The 20,648-nt window shown below is 37.4% G+C and overlaps 4 protein-coding genes across 4 annotated transcripts in view; 2 read left to right on the plus strand and 2 right to left on the minus strand.

Annotated features, from left to right (window-relative positions):
• Positions 1-2,227, minus strand: part of LOC129410992 (urocanate hydratase-like) — a 4,768-nt gene extending 2,541 nt beyond the window's left edge. The window contains exons 1-2 of the mRNA XM_055160331.1: positions 2,101-2,227; positions 84-214 (exon numbers count right to left, since the gene is read on the minus strand). Coding sequence (XP_055016306.1) covers positions 84-214; positions 2,101-2,226 — 257 coding nt within the window. The 5' untranslated portion in view covers position 2,227. The remainder of the gene's footprint in view (positions 1-83; positions 215-2,100) is intronic.
• A 718-nt stretch (positions 2,228-2,945) lies between these two features.
• LOC110168397 (mitochondrial intermembrane space import and assembly protein 40-B-like) lies at positions 2,946-5,639 on the minus strand. Its single transcript, XM_020933836.2, has 3 exons — positions 5,431-5,639; positions 4,951-5,049; positions 2,946-4,450 (listed from the first exon to the last, which is right to left on the minus strand). The coding sequence occupies exons 1-3, from the start codon at positions 5,450-5,452 to the stop codon at positions 4,146-4,148; spliced, it is 426 nt and encodes a 141-aa protein (XP_020789495.1). The 5' UTR covers positions 5,453-5,639; the 3' UTR covers positions 2,946-4,145.
• A 725-nt stretch (positions 5,640-6,364) lies between these two features.
• LOC110168378 (protein transport protein Sec61 subunit alpha-like) lies at positions 6,365-13,701 on the plus strand. Its single transcript, XM_020933816.2, has 12 exons — positions 6,365-6,519; positions 7,090-7,157; positions 7,245-7,310; positions 7,413-7,491; positions 7,592-7,723; positions 8,228-8,337; positions 8,940-9,093; positions 9,784-9,944; positions 11,605-11,802; positions 12,411-12,602; positions 12,685-12,761; positions 13,288-13,701. Exons 1-12 carry the CDS (start codon positions 6,513-6,515, stop codon positions 13,472-13,474), a joined length of 1,431 nt encoding a protein of 476 aa, XP_020789475.1. The 5' UTR covers positions 6,365-6,512; the 3' UTR covers positions 13,475-13,701.
• Positions 13,702-15,431: 1,730 nt separating this feature from the next.
• Positions 15,432-19,956, plus strand: LOC110168416 (oocyte zinc finger protein XlCOF6-like). The gene is made up of 3 exons (XM_055160242.1): positions 15,432-15,702; positions 17,569-17,710; positions 17,832-19,956. Exons 1-3 carry the CDS (start codon positions 15,540-15,542, stop codon positions 19,819-19,821), a joined length of 2,295 nt encoding a protein of 764 aa, XP_055016217.1. The 5' UTR covers positions 15,432-15,539; the 3' UTR covers positions 19,822-19,956.
• Positions 19,957-20,648: the final 692 nt, after the last annotated feature.

Consider the following 20,648-nt stretch of genomic DNA (forward strand, 5'->3'; position numbering starts at 1 on the left):
AAATGTACTGAGTGATTCATACTGTATTAGATAAGTATTTATAAACATACAATTTAAATGTGCATAATTTTGCATTCACTTACTTCATGCGCAGAGTGGGGCAGAACCTGTACATGTAGATGTGTCCATACTCCCTCAGCTCCTGGGCGAACTCAGGGGCCAGTGTTGCATGATGGGAAGAGGGGAAGTACCTCAGAGCATTTTTCAGAGCCAACTGAAGAGAAAACAAATCAAATTAATTAGAGCACAGGAACTGAACTGGTCCCAGAATTCAGTTGTTTTAATTTATTTTGTTGTTTTTTTTTATACTAAATTCAAGTCACTACGTCCAGTCATATTGTGTATGGGTTTTTTGCTGAGTCATGCTAAAATTAGTACATAGTTAACATTAATGCAAAATTGAGGCATAATAAATATTAAAACAACACCAGAAACTGAAGTATTCTACACATAAAAAATAATAGGATAGTCTTTAATTTATTTAATTAAAATTTTAATAGGTTGTTTATTTTAGTTTATTTCATGTTTTACAATTTTTTGTGAAACTGAGCCAACTGAGAAACATTATCTAAAGAAAGAAATAAGGCCCAAACTTAAGAAAGACAAGAAGCAATCAGATAACACTATTTATAGTTTGTTCACACTGTGCTGTTAATATGACACATTTTAACACCTAATCTTAATGTATAAACAAAACATTGACGCCATGATATTATCCTATACTCATACCAAAGCTGAAGGTCAAAGATGTTCTCTTATAAAGATACTACAGCTACATAGATAACATAAGTAACTCAAAATATCCACCCATTTTACAAAACACTAACAACATTTTATGTCTGGTTTTAGTTGTCAGTCAGTATCTAGCAGCCTTTGATAATGACCCTGAGTAATCCATTCAGGGATTTGGACAATCATCTATTTGTGCCTCAGTGAGTCGTGATGCAATCAAACAAAGGGCAGGTCTGAAAATCACGCTTCAATTTTATATGAACAGAAACTAGGTCCTAAAAGGACATCATAGCTTTAGGAGTGAATAGAATTTAATAATTTGATCTGGAGAAAACATGAACCTTTAAAAAGAAAAAATGTCATGTGCAAGGTTTTTTAGCAAAAATAACAGTTTCCACCCACAGTGTTTGGACAGGTTGATTTCATAACTACAGTATACTGTAAATAAGATTTGTGTTGATTGAGTAGGTACATTTCGTTCTTGTACTTTCTTCTGTATTATCTTAACTAGGCTTTCCTGAACAGTTTTAGTATGATTTGGAGATTTATAAATGTAAGATGCTAAGATAAAGGAAGTACTACTAATTTGTATATGAAGATTAAATTCTATTCCTAGCTGAATTTTTATTCATTATGGTAGCATAATCATTAGGGAGTATTGAGTCTAATTTAGTATCGAAATTGAGTTTGAAATGTTGGTATTGTGACAGCACTATTTGGTACTAATCTCTTACTACATTTCTTGGCATAGTTCAGTTGGATTTAATGCCAATGACCTGATTACACTTGCATTTGTATCCAAATATGCCCTATTCTCTTGTACTGGCTTTGCTCCTTGTGTAATTCTCGTTTGGTATTGGTTTAATCTTGACTAAGAGTATATTCACACTTGCACATAGGCTACACCAAAACTGGGACAAAACCAGGACTAAACCAGGACTAGAGCATGACTACAGGCCGGGACTAGACCAGGACTAAACCAGTACTATACAGGATTAAACCAGGACTAAACCACAACTAACCAGGACTAGACCAGGACTAAACCAAGACTAAACCATGACTAAACCAGGACTAGACCAGGGCTAAACCAGCACTGTAAGAGGAGTAAACCAGGACTAAATCAAAACTAAAGCAACAACTATAACAGGACTAAACCAGTAAACCAGGGACAGAACAGGGCTAAAAGAGGACTAAACCAGGACTAAGCCAGGACTAAACCAGGACTAGAACAGAACTAAACCAAATCTTCACCAACCAAAAGTGAACATTACTGGATTGGATAGATGCTATTATTCACTATTCTAACAATACTATGTAAAATATGCTTAACTAACATAAAAGTACTAAAGTATCCAAAATAATACCCACACGTTCCTCCTCTGCTGTCAGGTTGGGGGTCCGAACCGGTGCGTGGGGAATACTGGGATCTCGTCCTCTGTTTTGAGGCAAAGGGTCCAGGGGCAAACCACTGCAAATCTCCCGAAGAGAGGACATCTTCAAATCCACAATCCTGAAAGTTCAGAAAGAAGTGGTCAATGTAGATTTACTATAATATGTGACACAGGGACAGAAGCTAAATCCTTGTTACCATCATCTGATTGGTCAATTCAGTGTCTTTGCCCTTTACTGCCCACCAATCAGAAAACAGACTCACAAAAGTAGTGTTTGGTAATTATTGATTGAAGTGAGTTTGAAGGTTGAAGAGGGCAGTGATCTCTGGCCTCTTAGAGTTTGGGACATGTAACTCAAACATTCACCTATAGACACAAGCACGATGTTGTTTATAATGTCGTATTGTTCATAAGAAGAAAAACTGTAATTAATTATCATTCAGTCATTGGGTTTGAATGTTTTTTTTTCTAGCATTTGAGAAAAGAACAAGATGCACTATGTATCTTTTCAAGTGAAGAGTCCGTTATCCGTCTCCGTGGGGATGTTATAACTTTGCTTGGAATATTCCACAGCATTTCTGGAGGAAGTGGCCGGGGTGTGGGAAGTCTGGAAGTCCCTGCTCAGACTTCGAAAGAAGATGGATGGATGAACTTTTTTAACAATAAAAAAACAACTGTAATTGAATAAATGCAAGATAGATAGATGTTTATAGCCATATTCAAGACAATTCAATAACACCTGACAATCAAGTGGCATCGTGGTGACTCCCTCACCAAATGTTACATACACTCCAATAACAAAATGTAATAGTGACACAAATATGACTTCTTCCTTTTATTTGGTTTTATTATTTTCTGTGGCCAGTTTTACAAAGCAGAATGAAGCCATGGGATTAAACATTTTCTGAGGTTGAAAATCTAACATGGAATAGACCTCTTGCATACAGTATCAAGTGGCGACAGTAATTCTTAAGGGCAGAAAAAGTACAAAACAGCCTTAGTATGCAGTTTTAAAAATAAACTGCACAGAAATATAATGTTAAAGCAAGGCAAACCTAAAATAGTGGTATAGATCTTTTAATTATAAAAGTCTCACACATAAGTTTCTTCAGTTGTGTTCAAGTAAATGTTTCACATCTGGTTTAGAAATGATGCAGTTTTTACAGACGTTGTGAATACAGTACAATGTGTTTATGCTCAGTCCTTAAACTTGCAAACTCTTCCAATATGTTAGATCAAAAACTGAAAAAAATCTCGTTTGATAAGAATCAAAAATGAACTAGGTTTGGAACAGTCAGACAACTTATAATGAACAAAACAAGGTAACAAAATTAATGAAATGATTGGATATTCATTTGAATTTTTAGTTTTTTTTAAACACAATTTCTTTTAAAACATTTCTGTTAGAATTTGTTGAATGAGTCAAATGAGCGAAATAAAATTTTTACACATATTGTTTCATAGAAGCCACCAGAATAACATTGCTACAATATTGGCATGTACTATTCAGAGTAACTAAGCAATTCACAATTCACTGCGATTGGTTAAAGCCACCTGTCACTCTGAGGCTGACCAATAGGAAAAATGGGTGGGGTAAAAGTAGATGGGACGTAACAAAGTTTGACCATAGAGCTGCATTTAACAAAAGAGCACAATAACAAAGTTTCACAATATAACAAACTCTTCAAACAGACAGGCACACTTAAGGCTGCAAATAACAATTATTTTAGTAGTCAAATAGTCAGCAAGTATTTTTTCCAATTAGTGAACTTAATTAAGTAAACAATTACTACTGCATCAGGAAAGTTACAGTTCACCTTTAATACTAGCATTGTATTTGTGATGTGTTTAAGAGTCTGTATAGTCCAGATTTTGATCAGTTTGCACACTTTTTATATAACTGTTTATCTAGTCACAATTATTCCGATTAACTGTTGCAGCCCAAGTCACACTTATAGTTTCATATACTACTGTAATCCAAATATGATTCTACTATAATCCCTGTTCCAGTCATCTTCAGTGTTAGCTCTTAACTTCAGATTCTGTTGTATCATTGTCCTTTTGTCCCTCAGAAGTGGTGTTTGTCCCACTCTCAGTTGCTTGTTCTTGCTTTTCTTTCTCATCCTCTTGGGGGTAAAGCTCCGGGTAGCGCTGCATACACTCCTGCATGGCTCTAAATTGGTCCAGACACTCGGACCCCTTCACCTCCTCTTTACTGTAGTGAAAACACGAGAAGGCCTCTTTAAACTCAGTGCCACATGGACCACTGGCCATGCCCCCCAGACACGGACAGTTCCAGTTGATCTCTCCACTGGGAAGAATCAGGCCTGAGAAAAGAGGAGAGATTTGTTATACATTGTTATACATCTAAAAGTCGCAACAATCATTACTTCACTATTAAAATAATCAAGAAAACTAAGTTTGTGGCTGGATAGTGCAGAACTTAAACAAATACAGGTTGTACAGGTAAGCCCAAATATTTAACATTGTTACTGAATAGCCAAAATGCTACACACTAGTCATTATTTACACATTACACACATTACACACTATATCCCCAGTTTCAGCCAATTTCAGTTTGAAGTATCCATAGACAAGACACTTCACCCACCTTGCCTTGAATGTGTTATGTGTGTAAGTTTTGGTGGAGGTCAGAAGGGCTAATGGTGCAGATTAGCAGACTCTCTAGCAGACTCAGGGAAGTGTAGCTTGCACTGGTTCATTCTAGGCTCAAAATCCAGTAGTGGACATTGGTTTTGGCAACATAGGTTGTTTTGTTCAAAGTTCAAGAGGCTCAGGCATTAGTAGTACAAAAAAAAAAGCTCACCTCTTTCTTCATAAGGATCATTTGGATCTTCTTCCACGAGTTCAGCATTACTTGGAGCTTCGTGGTCTTCTTTGGTGACAAATATGATCGTGTCTTTTCCTGTAGCACAACAAAAAATGTGTTATTGTTTTAGTCTCCGTTGACCTCAAAGTCAATAACGCTTGAAATTTGGACATGGTCATCTTAGCAGGAGGACAGTGTTTTAAAAGGACATGAAAGTTAGCATCTTTATAGTCGTGAGCACTGAGTAGATATCAGACATTTAGCCTGTAGCTGCTCAAGGTTAATGGGAGACACTGTTAGCTTATCTCTTGATAGATGCTTTTATACAAAATTACATTGAAATCATTTAATAAATCAAGCTATTTTTACACTGCCAGAGCGGGTCATAAATACAGTTCAGCATTCAAGTTAATGTATGTAGTTTTTTCATTCAAAACACAAGATTGTGAGGCTAGCCGGTTAGCACAGCGTGGGTACCTTCTTCTCTGATCGTCGGCATTTTCTCAGTTTATATTGTTTTCAACTCCTTTAATAAACAATGCACGCGTTTAGGTTTAACAACGCGGTCCAGATAAGGTCATCCTAAAGAGAAAAAAACCCCGGTATCAGCTGTGAAGTTTGATACTTGTTGAAGAAGCAGGAGTCGGAACCGCTACATCCATGAGTGACATAATCTCCTTCTACGCTGGCTGTCTGCGGCGCGCACAGCTCCATGGCGCACTACTGCCCTATGCTGCTTACTGTGAAGATTGCAAGTACCCACTGCAACTTTCTCAAATGTATGATTCTGTATTGTCCCATAACATATGACTTCTTATTAGTGTATTATTATTATTTATGTTTTTTATATTTCCACTACAATAACCTGTTTTTTCGTAGTAGCCTAAATAATTAGATATACCTTCCCAACCTATTTTCTCCTAATGGACACGTTGGCGACCCCTAACATCCAGCTCTTACCTGAGAGAAGCTATAGTATCTTCGAAGGAAAAATTGAATTGTCATCTGATTAATGAAGATGATGTTATAGAACAGTAATGATTATAAAATACATTACAATCTGCATTCTAACTGACACAATCTTGTTTGGCCTTTTGGAGACCACTTTTAGGGGCCCAAATTTGTTCACTTTTCACCATATATTATAATAATTTCCCAACGCCTATTTATTTTAACTTAACGCTAAAATTTTACGCTAAAGTTACGTTTTTGTTTTTTTGTTTTTTAACGAAGGCTGCTGTTTTGTGAATGCCGCACAAACTCAAACTGGATAGGCTACTGCAGTTTTGGCACATATTAAACTAAATATAACTGACCAATAGACTGGAACAAAACTTCTCTCTACGTGTAGCAAATAAGAGGTTTGGTTTTGTACAGCTCATGGTACAGCTCATGGTTTTAGCCGGTCCTTTAAACGCGCCCTCGTCTGTTCGTATGGTGACGTGTCTCTCCGCTATCTCCTCCTCTTTTCCCCGGCGTCTCTCCCACTAAAAGCCTGAATACTCTCCAGCGGTGCCCTATTCAGCGATCGGAGGGACATAGGAGGACCATAGGACATCATGGGTAGTAAGTACAACCTAATAAACATTACTGTGACTTACAGGCTGAAAAACTGGCTTTTCATGCAAGATTTCCTTCAAGTTACTAACTTGGGTAGCGTGTTAGCTTCAATGCTACACAGTCGTTCCTCATGCTTTGGAGCTCATTTTAAATACATCGATGTATTTAATTAATTGGATAGATGCCCAGAGAAGATATTTTAATGCAAGAATTTATTAGGTAGCGTATAGTATCGTATCCGTGTATATTTTGGGTTATTTTTGGTTCAGTGCATCTTCCATTTAGCATCCCATTCAAACGTAGTGACAGCGGAGTGATGACGACGCATAAGGATCCGTGCGTAAAGTTGACCTTGTTGCTCCCTCATCGTATTTTATCAACCGAAAACCCAACCATTTTACTTATCACGATGCTTTAGTAAAGGTTTAAGTTTAATACTGTTGAAATTTGGGTTTATTCAAAGTATTCAACTAAATCAAATGAGCAAAGTTTCACTCCGCCCCCTTGTTTCTGCCACGTACTGTACAATTGAAGAAGTGAACTGATTTTCCTAATATATTGCTTTTGTATTTGCAGTAAAGTTCTTAGAGGTGATAAAGCCGTTCTGTGCAGTATTGCCGGAAATCCAGAAACCAGAACGAAAGGTTTGTGTTTTTGATTATCACACAAGTTATCGTTTAATGGGTAAACACTCTAAACATTCTACAACTTATAATTCTCTTCATTAACAGATCCAATTTAGAGAAAAGGTATTATGGACTGCTATCACGCTATTCATTTTCCTGGTCTGTTGCCAGGTAAGTTCTTAAATGTATTCCTATAAATATATGAATTTTAAAGTAATTATATGGCACAATAAGATATACAAAATGACTAATTGATAATGGGTTCCTTCCTAGATTCCTCTTTTTGGAATTATGTCATCAGACTCTGCAGATCCCTTCTACTGGATGAGAGTAATTCTGGCTTCAAACAGAGGTAAGTAATCAACTATTCTCAATTCAAAGATGCATTATTACAAGTACAGTTTTTGTTTATTGTTTTAAAATATCCTAATTTAATATTTTGTGTTTTCCAGGTACTCTTATGGAGCTGGGTATCTCTCCTATTGTCACCTCTGGTCTTATCATGCAGTTACTCGCTGGAGCTAAAATCATTGAAGTTGGAGACACACCAAAAGACAGGGCACTTTTCAATGGCGCACAGAAATGTAAGTTAAATTTAACTCAATGTAAAGCCTGACACTTTATTTTATTAGATCTGAACAGTTGCCACTTTGTTCACAGAGACATTAAAAGCATGCCCACAGGGTCTTGTAGGCATGTGTGAACATGTGTTACTTCAATTGATGCCACTACTTTCTTTTCTAAACACTGATCAACATATCTCTTCTAGCATATTTATTTTAATAACTAAAATGTTACTATAATAATCAAACTTTGTTCAAAAACTACTGAAATCTAAGCAAGACTAAAATTAGACATTGCACTTTGAATTACAGTTTCAACAAAAAACAGTGGCATTATTTGGATATTCCCTTTGTTAGTTTAGCTGTTAGTAATAAGTTATGCAAACAATGATTTTAAAGAAGGAAAAGTATCTTATCACAATAGATGTCAAAATCCAGATCAGTGCAGTGCAGTCACTAATAGAAATGATCAAGTGCCAGTTTCTTTAAGAAAACCACCAATAGTTATATTTTACTATCTTTTAGTGTTTGGGATGATCATCACCATCGGTCAGGCCATCGTGTATGTGATGACTGGGATGTACGGAGACCCCTCTGAGATGGGGGCTGGGGTCTGTCTGCTCATCATCATCCAGGTGAGAACAGGGAGCTGGTATACAAAGCAAAGCCAACAATCCGCTTACATTATCACGTGTAAACAAACACAACATCTATTCATTCCCATTTTGACGTCAGCTACTTTTTGAGATTTTCTAAATTATCTTGTATTAATTATTTAACCTATATTTCCTTAACATACTAAACTATATTAAAATACTTTAACTACCTATAGATGTCCTCTCTTTAAATGTTAAGTTCTGTATTATACTGTTACTATCTATTTTAAGTTTATTTGTAATCTCGATTTAAGTGCAATATATACATTTTCTGGTGCAGGATCCGTCACTTGTTTGTTTCCATGGAGATGTACAATATGGCATTAAACTATCTCAAATTTTTCCAAGGTGTTTCAAACTGTATATACATGACATTGAATACACACAAGAACGATATGTTTAATGCCGTATTGTGGAACATCTCTCTCATCATCATTCATCAAGTACCGTAAAAGAAAAAAGTAGTGGTACAAAGAATGCTCTGCTTACTTGTATTGTGTTAAATACTGAAACTTGTAATATTCTTGCACATTGGTTCAAAGTCTTCAGTCCACATTAAGTGGTCCATTTCCTCTCCTCAGCTGTTCGTAGCCGGTCTTATCGTTTTGCTGTTGGACGAGCTGCTGCAGAAAGGATACGGACTGGGTTCAGGAATCTCTCTCTTCATTGCCACAAACATCTGTGAAACTATTGTGTGGAAGGCCTTCAGCCCCACCACCGTCAACACCGGCCGAGGTAATCACATACAACTTCATATACTTCCAAAGTGACTGATTCAGTATTAAGTTCAATATCTATGAGTACTAATACTAATAATACTGTTTTGAGTATCAGTATTAAATATGTATTTCATAACATTTCTTGTGAGGGTATGCCACCTGCTTGTCTCCATGGAGATGCTAGCTTTACCTGAAATATTCAACAATATGCCATTGAATCACATTCCGAGTCCCACTCATGTACTTTTACCCCACCACATAATTATCAAATCCCAAAGGCTGCAATTTTACCATAAGTACCATAATTTCCTCCACAAAACAAAATATCCTGTGTTATTTCGCATAAATAACCCCTAACCCTGTTGTTTAGATTTGTACAAACATGTTCTGAATTGTATTTGATTATAGTATTAGTTTGTCAGTTCATATTTCAGTATTTTTGGCAATGCTCCTGGACATGATTAAAGTTTAAACTTTATAAACTGTAAATCTAATCACAATAGCAATGCTTTTAAGAAAAACTGCAATTAGATATTTTTTCCAAATCATTCAGCCCTAATTATAATACATGGCTCTACATTCTCCTTTGCTTAATACCCACTTCTGTCTCCTCATCATCTGTACTCATTTATTTGTACCCATTTATGCATGTGAAGCTTAGAGTATCATTCATCTAAACCTAAAACATGTTTTATTGTGTTTGTAGGCACTGAGTTTGAGGGAGCCATCATCGCACTGTTCCACCTGCTGGCCACTCGCACAGACAAAGTGCGTGCTCTGAGAGAAGCCTTCTACAGACAAAACCTACCCAACCTCATGAACCTCATCGCTACCATCTTTGTGTTCGCCGTCGTCATATACTTCCAGGTCAGTAACTCTTAAATACTTTGCTTCCTCTATGGGAAACACTACAGCCGACCCTCACAGTCTAACTTAAATACCCTCTCTTAGTTTAAAACAACCTGGACTAATACACTGGCAAAACCAAATACTTTTTTGCCCATTGTCTTATCTTAAACATGTAAAAGTAACTATACTGGGCAAAAGGGAAGCATAAGGATTAAATCTAGGCATTTATAGGAAACACTGTATTATGTATTGTGAATAGGCTACAACATAAATAAATATTAGAAAGAACAAAAATGTGGCTGTTTGCTGCAGGTGTTCCAATCAGTAGGAGCAGGTAGAGGGTGCTCTTAGAAAAAAGGCTCAAAACTAAAACACAACAGATTCCAGGCACTCCAAAAAAGTAGAAAAAGTTAAAGATCACAAGGAAAAATGTGGTTAAAAGGCCTTTATTTGAATGGCCAAAGCCAACATGTTTCGACCTTAACTGGTCTTCATTAAGCTCTGATGAAGACCATTTAAGGTGGAAACATGTTGGCTTTGGCCATTCAAATAAAGGCCTTTTAACCACAGTTTTCCTCGTGCGATTTTTTTACTTTTCAAATTTTTTTTTACTTTTTCTACTTTTTTGGAGTGCCTGGAATTCATTGTGTTATAAATATTACTTTAAACCGGACATGTTCAACTATGCCCCGAGGACCCAATGTTTGTCTCTCACCATTTTTTCTTGGCCCTCAGGCTCCCTCGTAAATTGGCCAAAAAAACCCCCAGAAGAAGTAGTGCTTTTTACAGCACGTTTAAACTAGCTCTACCATTTTATAAACCTAACAACAGCTTGAGTAAAGCTTTCATGACACGTTTGAAGTATTCACTGTATTGCCCACCAGTTTTCATATGCGATATTTGAGGAAAAAGAAGGTTCTTTATTGTTACCAATCTAAGTTGTATGTCTCATTCAACATAAACGTCTCTATATGATCAAATGTTCTTATAAAAAAAAAAAATACTCTAGAATGTTTTGTACCAGCATCATCCAATAGCAACAATAAAGAAATACCCTGAGAGAAGATCAAACAGCACATAACAAATTAAACATTTAATCAAAATAATTATAGAGGAAACAAGGTGATGCATTTCCATATTCTGACTAGATCTAATATTTAAAGTAGCATAACTAAAGGGGAGTCAGGTTAAAGATACATTCCTCTCTATTATGATTGATCATACATTTGAGAACCAGTTACATGGGTGTCAACAAAATATACACGCCTAATTGTGACTCACATTTAGTTGTGCAATACCATTATTAATTCTGATGTATAGCTACAAGAATCGTTAATCGTAATAGCAATCTGAATGGTCGCAATCAACTACAGTTTTAAAAGTAGCATAATTTCCTTCACAAATAACAAAACATTCTGCATAAACACTGCTAACTCTGTAGTTTGGATCTGTACAAATATCTTCTGAAATTTGATTGTTGTTTTTAGTTTTTCATTTCATAGGCCTATTTCAAGTCTCAATTCTCCTGGGTGTGTTTTCAAATGTGAACTTTGAACAGAATCCTATTTTTAAGACATAAATCAAATCTAATTGTGATGGTTGTCAGAAAAATTGGAATTTGATACTTTTCCCCAAATCGTTCCCAGCCCTTATCTGTTGTGTTTCTCTCTCTTCTCAGGGCTTCAGAGTGGACCTGCCCATTAAGTCTGCGCGTTACAGAGGACAGTACAACACTTATCCCATCAAACTCTTCTACACCTCCAACATCCCCATCATCCTGCAGTCCGCCCTCGTCTCCAACCTCTACGTCATCTCCCAAATGCTCTCCACAAGGTTCAGCGGGAACTTCTTGGTCAACCTGCTCGGCACCTGGTCTGTGAGTATCAGACGATGGGTTTTTATCTGCACTTTTATTGAATATGCATAAATAACATACATCATATTACACACACCTCGCTATTCAAGTGGTAGGGCTGCTTCGTGGATTTATATAAGGACTTTTTTTCCACATTTAAAATCAAGTAAAAATGCATATTTTTTGCATTCTGTAGGCTCACATCTTTAACAGATTTTTCCTTTTGTTTGCCTTATATCCAGAGATATCCAAAGAAACAATCATATATTAAGAAAGAAACAAGAATAACCTCAGGCAGGCATTTGAATTAGTTTATTTTGTAGAAGTGGTCCAACCCTGGGGAGTAAAGGCTTCAGTTGTGGAGGGGAAAGCCCTCACCAGTTAGTTACTTGAGTGGAATCAAAAGGGCAGCAGTAGCTTTGTTGGTACATACATTTGAGCACTACTTATCGCTCATGTCATTTCCATTTAATGCAATGCAATCCATAAACAATTATAAATGGGACTTTGTACAGACTTTTCCCGATTAAATAAATGTTTCTGCCAGAGTACAGATTATGCAATCATATGTACTTCTTCTAAAAACACATTTATATCATTATTTTTAACTATTGCCTGTCTTCCTGTAGGATGCTACCTCTGGAGGTCCAGCCCGGGCCTATCCTGTGGGAGGTCTCTGTTACTACCTCTCTCCTCCTGAGTCCTTTGGGTCAGTTTTGGAGGATCCGGTCCACGCTGTGATCTACATCGTCTTCATGCTTGGCTCCTGTGCCTTCTTCTCCAAAACATGGATCGAAGTCTCTGGTTCCTCCGCCAAAGATGTAAGGACTTAGGAATCTAAACTAGACATTTAGAATTTTATTTTGTAGGTAATATTTAATTATTTTAATTAATATTTTTCAGGTGGCCAAGCAGCTGAAGGAGCAGCAGATGGTGATGAGAGGCCACAGAGAAACCTCCATGGTCCATGAGCTCAACAGGTGAGTTTGTCACCAAATAATGTACACAATTCTATTTAAAGGGAAATGTGTATATACTGTTTCATTCTATTTTCAGTGCACGATACCTTGTTTACAATACTTATGTAGGTCTATGTACTGATGTCATAAAACTCTTTAGGAAATGCCAAAATTAAAGGCTTGAATAATACACTTTCACTTTGAGTCTAGTAGCCAGCCAATAAAATAAATAAATTTTAAAGGAAGATCACACTTTCATTTATTCCAACCCAGAAAATTTCAATGAATATAAAATTCTAAAAATGCATTTGCATAACATGACTTTCAGATGAGCTTTACAAAGATATTGTGTAATATGAGAAAAAAGTTCTGTTCTGCCCAAATTCCTCACTGCTGCAGCTAACACACGGTCACAGATTTATAGCATTTGCATATGACACATAAATAAAATATATTTATTATGGCTTGAATACTGAATCATGACATTACAGTCATGTTATGATATGCTACAGGTCTATTAATAACTCCTGTTTCTTTCTCTCCACAGGTACATCCCCACTGCTGCTGCGTTTGGAGGCCTGTGTATTGGAGGTCTTTCTGTCATGGCTGACTTCCTGGGTGCTATCGGATCAGGGACTGGTATCCTCCTGGCTGTAACCATCATTTACCAGTACTTTGAGATCTTTGTCAAAGAGCAGAGCGAAATGGGAACCATGTCGGCGCTGTTTTTCTAATTCACAACTTCTACCACAACCCACGTCCTATAGGATTATTTTTCCACTTTTGTCAACACCTGGACTGGAATTTGCTCAAAGTAAATATTTTCAGGTTGTGGGAATTATACGTGGACTTTTGTGGACCTTTTGGGGTTGCACAAAAACTTTCAAAAATATTTCAGTTTTCTTTTTTGGAAAATTGTTTAAAAATATGTTTCTGTATTAAAAGTTGTTTTGAGACTTGATACAGATGCTGTGCCCATCTTTATGCCATGAAAAACAGACCATGTGAAGCTTTGTTTGTTTGTTTTTAGATCAAACTTTGAAATGCAAATCAAAAAACATAATAAATGCATTTTTATTACCCTGTTCGTATAAAATAGGGTCTTGAGGAAATGATTATAGGCCCGATTTATTGAAAAGTAGTCCTCCAATTCAGCAGTTTTTAAGGTTTGAAATGGCTGTTCTAAACACAAACAGTATTATATTATTCACATATCATTTCTTTCTCATTGCTTTGCTTTGGTGACATTCAGGTAACTTCTGTACATAGGCCATACATAATACCTTTGTCTTAAATGTAAAATAAAAGTCTTTTTGAATATGTAAAATGCATTTCAGAACATTCTCAATAAAACATTTTGTTTAAGAAAAATGGTCTTTATTGACTTGTTTTTACCTCGTCTAGTTTGACTCTGATACTTGATACAGATTTTGATCCTACAATGATAACTTGAACATGCATTAAAGCTGCACTATGTAACTTTTTCACTTTTTTCCATCGCTTGTTCCTATGGAGATGTTATTGCTCTGTCTGGAAAGTTCTAACGTATGACATTTAACAGCTCTACCTTACATTTGTTCAAATACAGGCTTTATTGCTCAAAAATACCTAAAAAACATTCTGACTGTGAGCGGGGTTGCATTTCCACAGATCTAACCTGTAACTTGGTCTGATTTGGTCTCCATGAAGATAGAAAGGTTTAATACCATACTGTGAAACATTCTAGACGAAGCGTTAACATCTCCACAGAGAAAAGCATTTGATGGACTCACCACCAGAAAAGTTACACAATGCACCTTTAGTACTGTAGTTTTCAAACAATGGCAGTTTATGTTTATATTTATATTATAGTAGTTCTGACATGTACTGGATCAGAGTCTCGAACTTTTCCACTACGTACTACCAAAAAAAAAAAAAAAAAGATATTGCTTTCTAAGTACCACCAGATCTAAACCAGGTCTACAACAGGACTATTCCCGGTCTAAACAAGAAATTATATAAAGCCCAAAAAGTGGATAAAGTGGACTCAAAATTAAACCACAAACTGAAGAGCTGTCCAAGGTATGATTATTAATGTTAAACTGTTATCTACTTACAAAGGCGCAATGTAGCCTGTTCTACTGTGATACCCTCGTTATTATATACACTGTAATTACAGAATACATCCACTAGAGGGCGCCACCAGTTAACGATTACATTCAGAAAGGAAGTAAATTTGAAAAAAACATCTGTACATGTGTTGCAAGAAAGTACAATCGCACTCAAGCGTTAAATTGAGTACATAATGCAGACTTCAACAAACACAAAGTTTTCAAACAAAAACTGTACATTAATTGTTACTATGCAGTTTTTTGTTTTGTTGTTGTTGTTGTTGTTGTTTTTTAGCGTGCACAAGGCATTAAAGCTGAACTATATAGCTTGTCTGGTGCAGTTATATGGTCATATACGGTATATGGGTGCAGGATCGGTTTCGTTCCTGTCTACTTGGGTGTTGCATTTATTGTATTTAATTCGTTATTGTATTTATTTAGTTGCATTTATTTAGTTGTGCATTTTTATTGCACAAAAATACATTGAAAAACATGTATTCTGACTGAGAGAGGATTGCCTCCACAAATCTGACCTGTAACTTGGCCTGGTAGATCTACTTGCTTGTTTCCATGCACAGGGCCATAAGACAGAACACCGGAAGTGCCCGCATGCGAACTTCCTATTTTGAACTCGGCGATCTTGTTATTATTCATATACACAGTGTATGGGTAGAGCAGAGCTGTGGTGCACTGGCTAAAACAACTGGAGATGTTAAACGGGCAAATGTTGAGAGTTTCTGTGGTGGAGCGGCTGAGTGCGGCTGCAGAGGAGAGCACGACAGCGGACTATGAAGAGGAGCTGCACCGCTGCAGACACGAGAACCAGAGGCTCCAGCTGATCTTGGAGTCGAGAGTCGTGCCCGTCAGAGACGGTAAGTATTGTGGATCCCACTCCTCTCCTCCTCTCACGTGCACACTCCTCATTCACATGCACCATGCCAGCACAGGACTCTATAGGACAATATTAATTAATAAATACAGATCCGGGACAGCTAAAATGAAGATTATATTATATTATTAAAATGCAGAATTATATTGTAATACAATGAGTTCTAGGGTTTAGTCACTAATTGAATCTACCCGATTTGTGAGTTTACATTTTGGATATTTCATGGCAAAGTACAATGTAATCAATAAGGAAATCTGTCTCTTGTATGACAGCATCACATTCTAGAATCTGAAAACTACCAATAGTTTTTTGGATTGAAAATGTTTCACAGCTCATGCAAGCTGCTTCTGAATGATTCTGCTAATATGACTCAGTCATAGTCCCCACTTAGTGCAGTTCAATAGATCCAGCTAACAAACAGAAACTGTTTAACTCTAAACCACAGTATGGATACCTTTTTGGAGAAACCGGAAGTGCAGTATACAGAAAGACCTTGAGACCAATATGGACAAAATGAGAGTAGCTGTGGAAATTGAAATTCTGCTACTCACCCCAAACTCAAACAACCCCAATCTTATCTATTGGCCTCCCTCAGCCAGCTCGGTCTCCGCCAAGGTCGGCTGGAATCAACTCCCCTGGAGATTACAGCAGGGAGATCCTCTCACATTCTTTTCCCCCAACGTGAACTGACACCTGCTGATGTTGACTCTGACTGGGACCTGATCAAGGCCGTCTCCATGGCAGCTAGGACTGGAGCCAGGTGGAGTGAGCCTCCAGGCCCACCCTGTATCCCACGCCCTTGCTCTTGTCTTGTGTTTTTGTATTGCCTGTAACTCCACCTCCCTCCCCTTTCTGTTGTATTGTGTTTGATCATGTGCTTATTTTGCGGAGGTGTTTTGTTTTTGTCCTGGTCCCACACAGTGCTTCACATAGGAGTACTGTTGGGGGGTTTGCTTCTTTTTTTTTGCCTCCTCTTCCTCTCCCCATATTATGCTGTACTGTTTTTCTTAAAGTTGTCCTTGAGATAATGGCGCTCAATACCTGCATTTCCCTTTGGAGATCAATCACGTATTATCTATCTAGCTCCTTGTGACTGGCTCACCCATAACAATCAGTGGGAAGATTCAGTGTGTTGCTTTTTTTTTTTTTTTTTTTTTTTGGTATGATGTCATTTTAAACAAAAAAGTTTTTCCTATGTTGATTTCTCCCATGGATTTTCAGGAAAGGTCACACAGGAGAAAATAAAACTTTTTTCTTTTAATGCACGTTTTCTAGCAGCAACAGCCTCATATTTAGTGAAATTTTAGAGATTTTCAAAATTGCACTACATTAAGGTCAATTTTTCCGGCTCGAAATTGGTCCCTAAATGCATGTTTTTGATGAGCAACCCATTTTCACCTATATCTCCTGTCCAACATAAACCTCTAGAATGGACTGGCTGGTCACGCAAATATTTTGTGATGTATTCTTATACATGGTCCAATCAGAGTACTGTATTCTGAATACTTATAGTGTAAAAACATGACATAATATATTTTTTTTGTTGCACTGTTTTTATGCATTAATTTATGTACAGTTAGAGACGAGGAAAAACACACACACACCTGTAAGACCTGCAAGCACTAGCAAGTAATTCTATTCTAAATACCATCAAATTAAAAACAACAACCAGAATACAATTTCTCAAAATTAGTATTCTGAATATGTATTTTCAGGTACATGTATTCAGTTACTTCCAACATTGTGAACTTGTCTGTAGTGTCTGTCTGTAGGATGGTGAATGAACAGAGTGTTCATGCCACAAGACTGCACATTTATGTGTAAGTGTGTATTCTCTCGTCTCCTGCAGCTGTCCATCTCCCCTCTCTGAGCCTTGATCTGACTCCACACATTAAAGAAGAACACAACATTAAAGAAGAACACAACATAAAAGAAGAACACAACATTAAAGAAGAACACAACATCAAACAGGAGGAAGATCAGCTGCAAGTGTGAGTCTCATTCACTTTTAAACTGCAATTCTTTATTTTGCTATTCATTCATTCTTATTAATTTCTATTACAAATATTCAGATTGTGTTTGAAATATACAAATGTATCTAATATTTTTCAGGTCTGTCCCAGAGTTTAGTGCTGTGAGCATCAAGACAGAAGAGTTCTCACCGAAAAGACAAACTGAGCAGAGAGAGGACACCCTGGGAGAGGACATCAAGGCAGAGACACACGTCCACAGAGAGGACATACTGGGAGAGGACATCAAAGCAGAGACACATGTCCACACAGAGGACACACTGGGAGAGGACATCAGAGCAGAGACACACATCCATTCAGAGACTGAGGGAGACACAGAGCACTCTTCTGACACTGACAGTGATGAAGAATGGAGAGCTCCACTCAGCTGTTCACCTGCACTCATGGATGTAGGGGCTAATGGAGACCACCACAACCAAGTTCAGATCAGAGCCAGAAGCACCACTGCACAAAACTCACATATGTCCCCTAAATACAAGTGTGCACCAGAGACCAGAGCCACGGTGAACAGTGGAGACGTGTCAGGAACTGGAGAAGGAGCTGAGAGCAGGAAACACAAGTGCTCTGTTTGTAAAGAGAGATTTGCATCTAAATATAAACTACAAATACACAGGAGAGTTCACACAGGACAGGAACCATTCAGCTGCTCAGTCTGTAAGAAAGTATTTGCTAGTAGTTCTATTCTCAAAAAACACATGAGGACACACACAGGGGAGAAACCATACAGCTGTTCAGTTTGTAAGAAGGTGTTTGCTTGTAGTTCTACTCTAAAAAAACATATGAAGAGACACACAGGGGAGAAACCATTCAGCTGTTCAGTATGTAAGAAAGTGTTTGCTGAAAGATTTACTCTCAGTACACATATGAAGAGACACACAGGGGAGAAACCATTCAACTGTTCAGTCTGTAGCAAAGTGTTTGCTGAAAGAGCTCATCTCAAAACACATGTGAGGACACACACAGGGGAGAAACCATTCAGCTGTTCAGTCTGTAAGAAAGTGTTTGCCGCTAGTTCTAATCTCATAGCGCATAAGAGGACACACACAGGGGAGAAACCATTTAGCTGTTCAGTTTGTAAGAAAACATTTGCTCGAAAGGGTCAACTCAAAAAACATATGTGGACACACACAGGGGAGTCACCATTCAGCTGTTCAGTCTGTAATAAAGTGTTTGTTGATAATTATAATCTTAAAATACATTTGAAGACACACACAAGAGATAAGCCATTCAGCTGTTCAGTCTGTAAGAAAGCATTTGCTAATAGTTATAATCTCAAATCACATATGAGGACACACACACAATTCAGCTGTGCAGTCTGTAAAAAAATGTTTGCTGATAGTTATCTCAAAATACACATGAGGACACACACAGGGGAGAAACCATTCAGCTGTTCAGTCTGTAAGAAGGTGTTTGCTGAAAGAGGTAGTCTCAAATCACATATGAGGACTCACACAGGGGAGAAACCATTCAGTTGTTCAGTGTGTAAGAGGGTGTTTGCAGGAAGAGGTAGTCTCAAAATACATATGAGGACACATACAGGGGAGAAACCATACAGCTGTTCAGTCTGTAAGAAGGTGTTTGCTGAGAGTTCTACTCTAAAAACACATATAAGGACACACACAGGGGAGAAACCATTCAGCTGTTCAGTCTGTAAGAAAGTGTTTGCTGAATGTTCTACTCTGAAAACACATATGAGGACACACACAGGGGAGAAACCATTCAGCTGTTCAATCTGTGAGAAGGGGTTTGCTGATAGTTCTACTCTCAAATCACATATGAGGACACACACAGGGGAGAAACCATTCAGCTGTTCAATCTGTAAGAAAATGTTTACTGATGGTTCTACTCTGAAAAAACATATGAGGACACACACAGGAGAGAAACCATTCAGCTGTTCAGTCTGTCAGAAAATGTTTGCTCAGAAATCTACTCTTGAAATACATATGAGGACGCACACAGGGGAGAAACCATTCAGCTGTTCAGTCTGTAAGAAAACATTTGTCCAAGCGGGCCATCTCAAAAAACATATAAGGACACACAGGGGAGAAACCATTCAGCTGGTCAGTCAGTAAGAAGCAAGGAAGCAGCATCTCACTTGAGAAAAAGCTTAGAGAGAGAGAGCTCTTACAGGCTGACCAGAACACATTTTCTGTCAGGAGTTCTCAACATATAGAAGCATGCAAAAAAATTAAAAAATCTATTCACCTGTATACATTTTTTTTTGCACCAGCGAGGAACTTATTGGTATTTTTCTGCACTTCAGTTAAATTTGAGCTGTGGAGGGTTGGATAAATCACTTCAGTGGCTCAATGTAGACACAAACAAACTGCTAAAGTGATTAATTCTGCCTTTTGCTATTGTAGTTTGTGTTTTGTGTTATGTAACTTGTATATTTAGAATAGTTTTTTGGGGATAATGCTGCAGTAAGGTTTTTGGGTCAGTGGCATAAATTAATTTCAGTATTATTCTTTGTCATCTATATTTTCAATTTATTGTCTAATAAAACCACCAGATAAAAGGAAACATGTCAAGTTAGATTTTAAATAATAATGGTTCACTACTGCACGGACAACAATTCAAACATTTGAGTCATGACATGCTAATCAGAATTCCAAACCATCATTAGGTCCTATTATATATATTTGTATTGAGTTTAAAGATCCCATATTACACTGTTTTCTCATGTTATAATGTTGTTTCCTCATCACAAACATACCTGGAGTTTTGTTTTGATTCTCACATGTTTCACAGTGGGGTGCCAGTGGCAAAAAACTGTCATTGTGTCCTTAGGCAAGACACTTCACCCACATTGCCTAGTATGAAAGTGGTGTGAGCGTGAGTGATGGTGGTGGTCGGAGGGGCCGATGGCGCAGATTGGCAGCCTCGCTTCCGTCAGTCT

This window comes from Boleophthalmus pectinirostris, unplaced genomic scaffold (genome assembly GCF_026225935.1).
Source record: "Boleophthalmus pectinirostris isolate CB_2022bp ecotype Guang Dong unplaced genomic scaffold, ASM2622593v1 HiC_scaffold_3, whole genome shotgun sequence".
NCBI classification, from domain to species: Eukaryota; Metazoa; Chordata; class Actinopteri; order Gobiiformes; family Gobiidae; genus Boleophthalmus; species Boleophthalmus pectinirostris.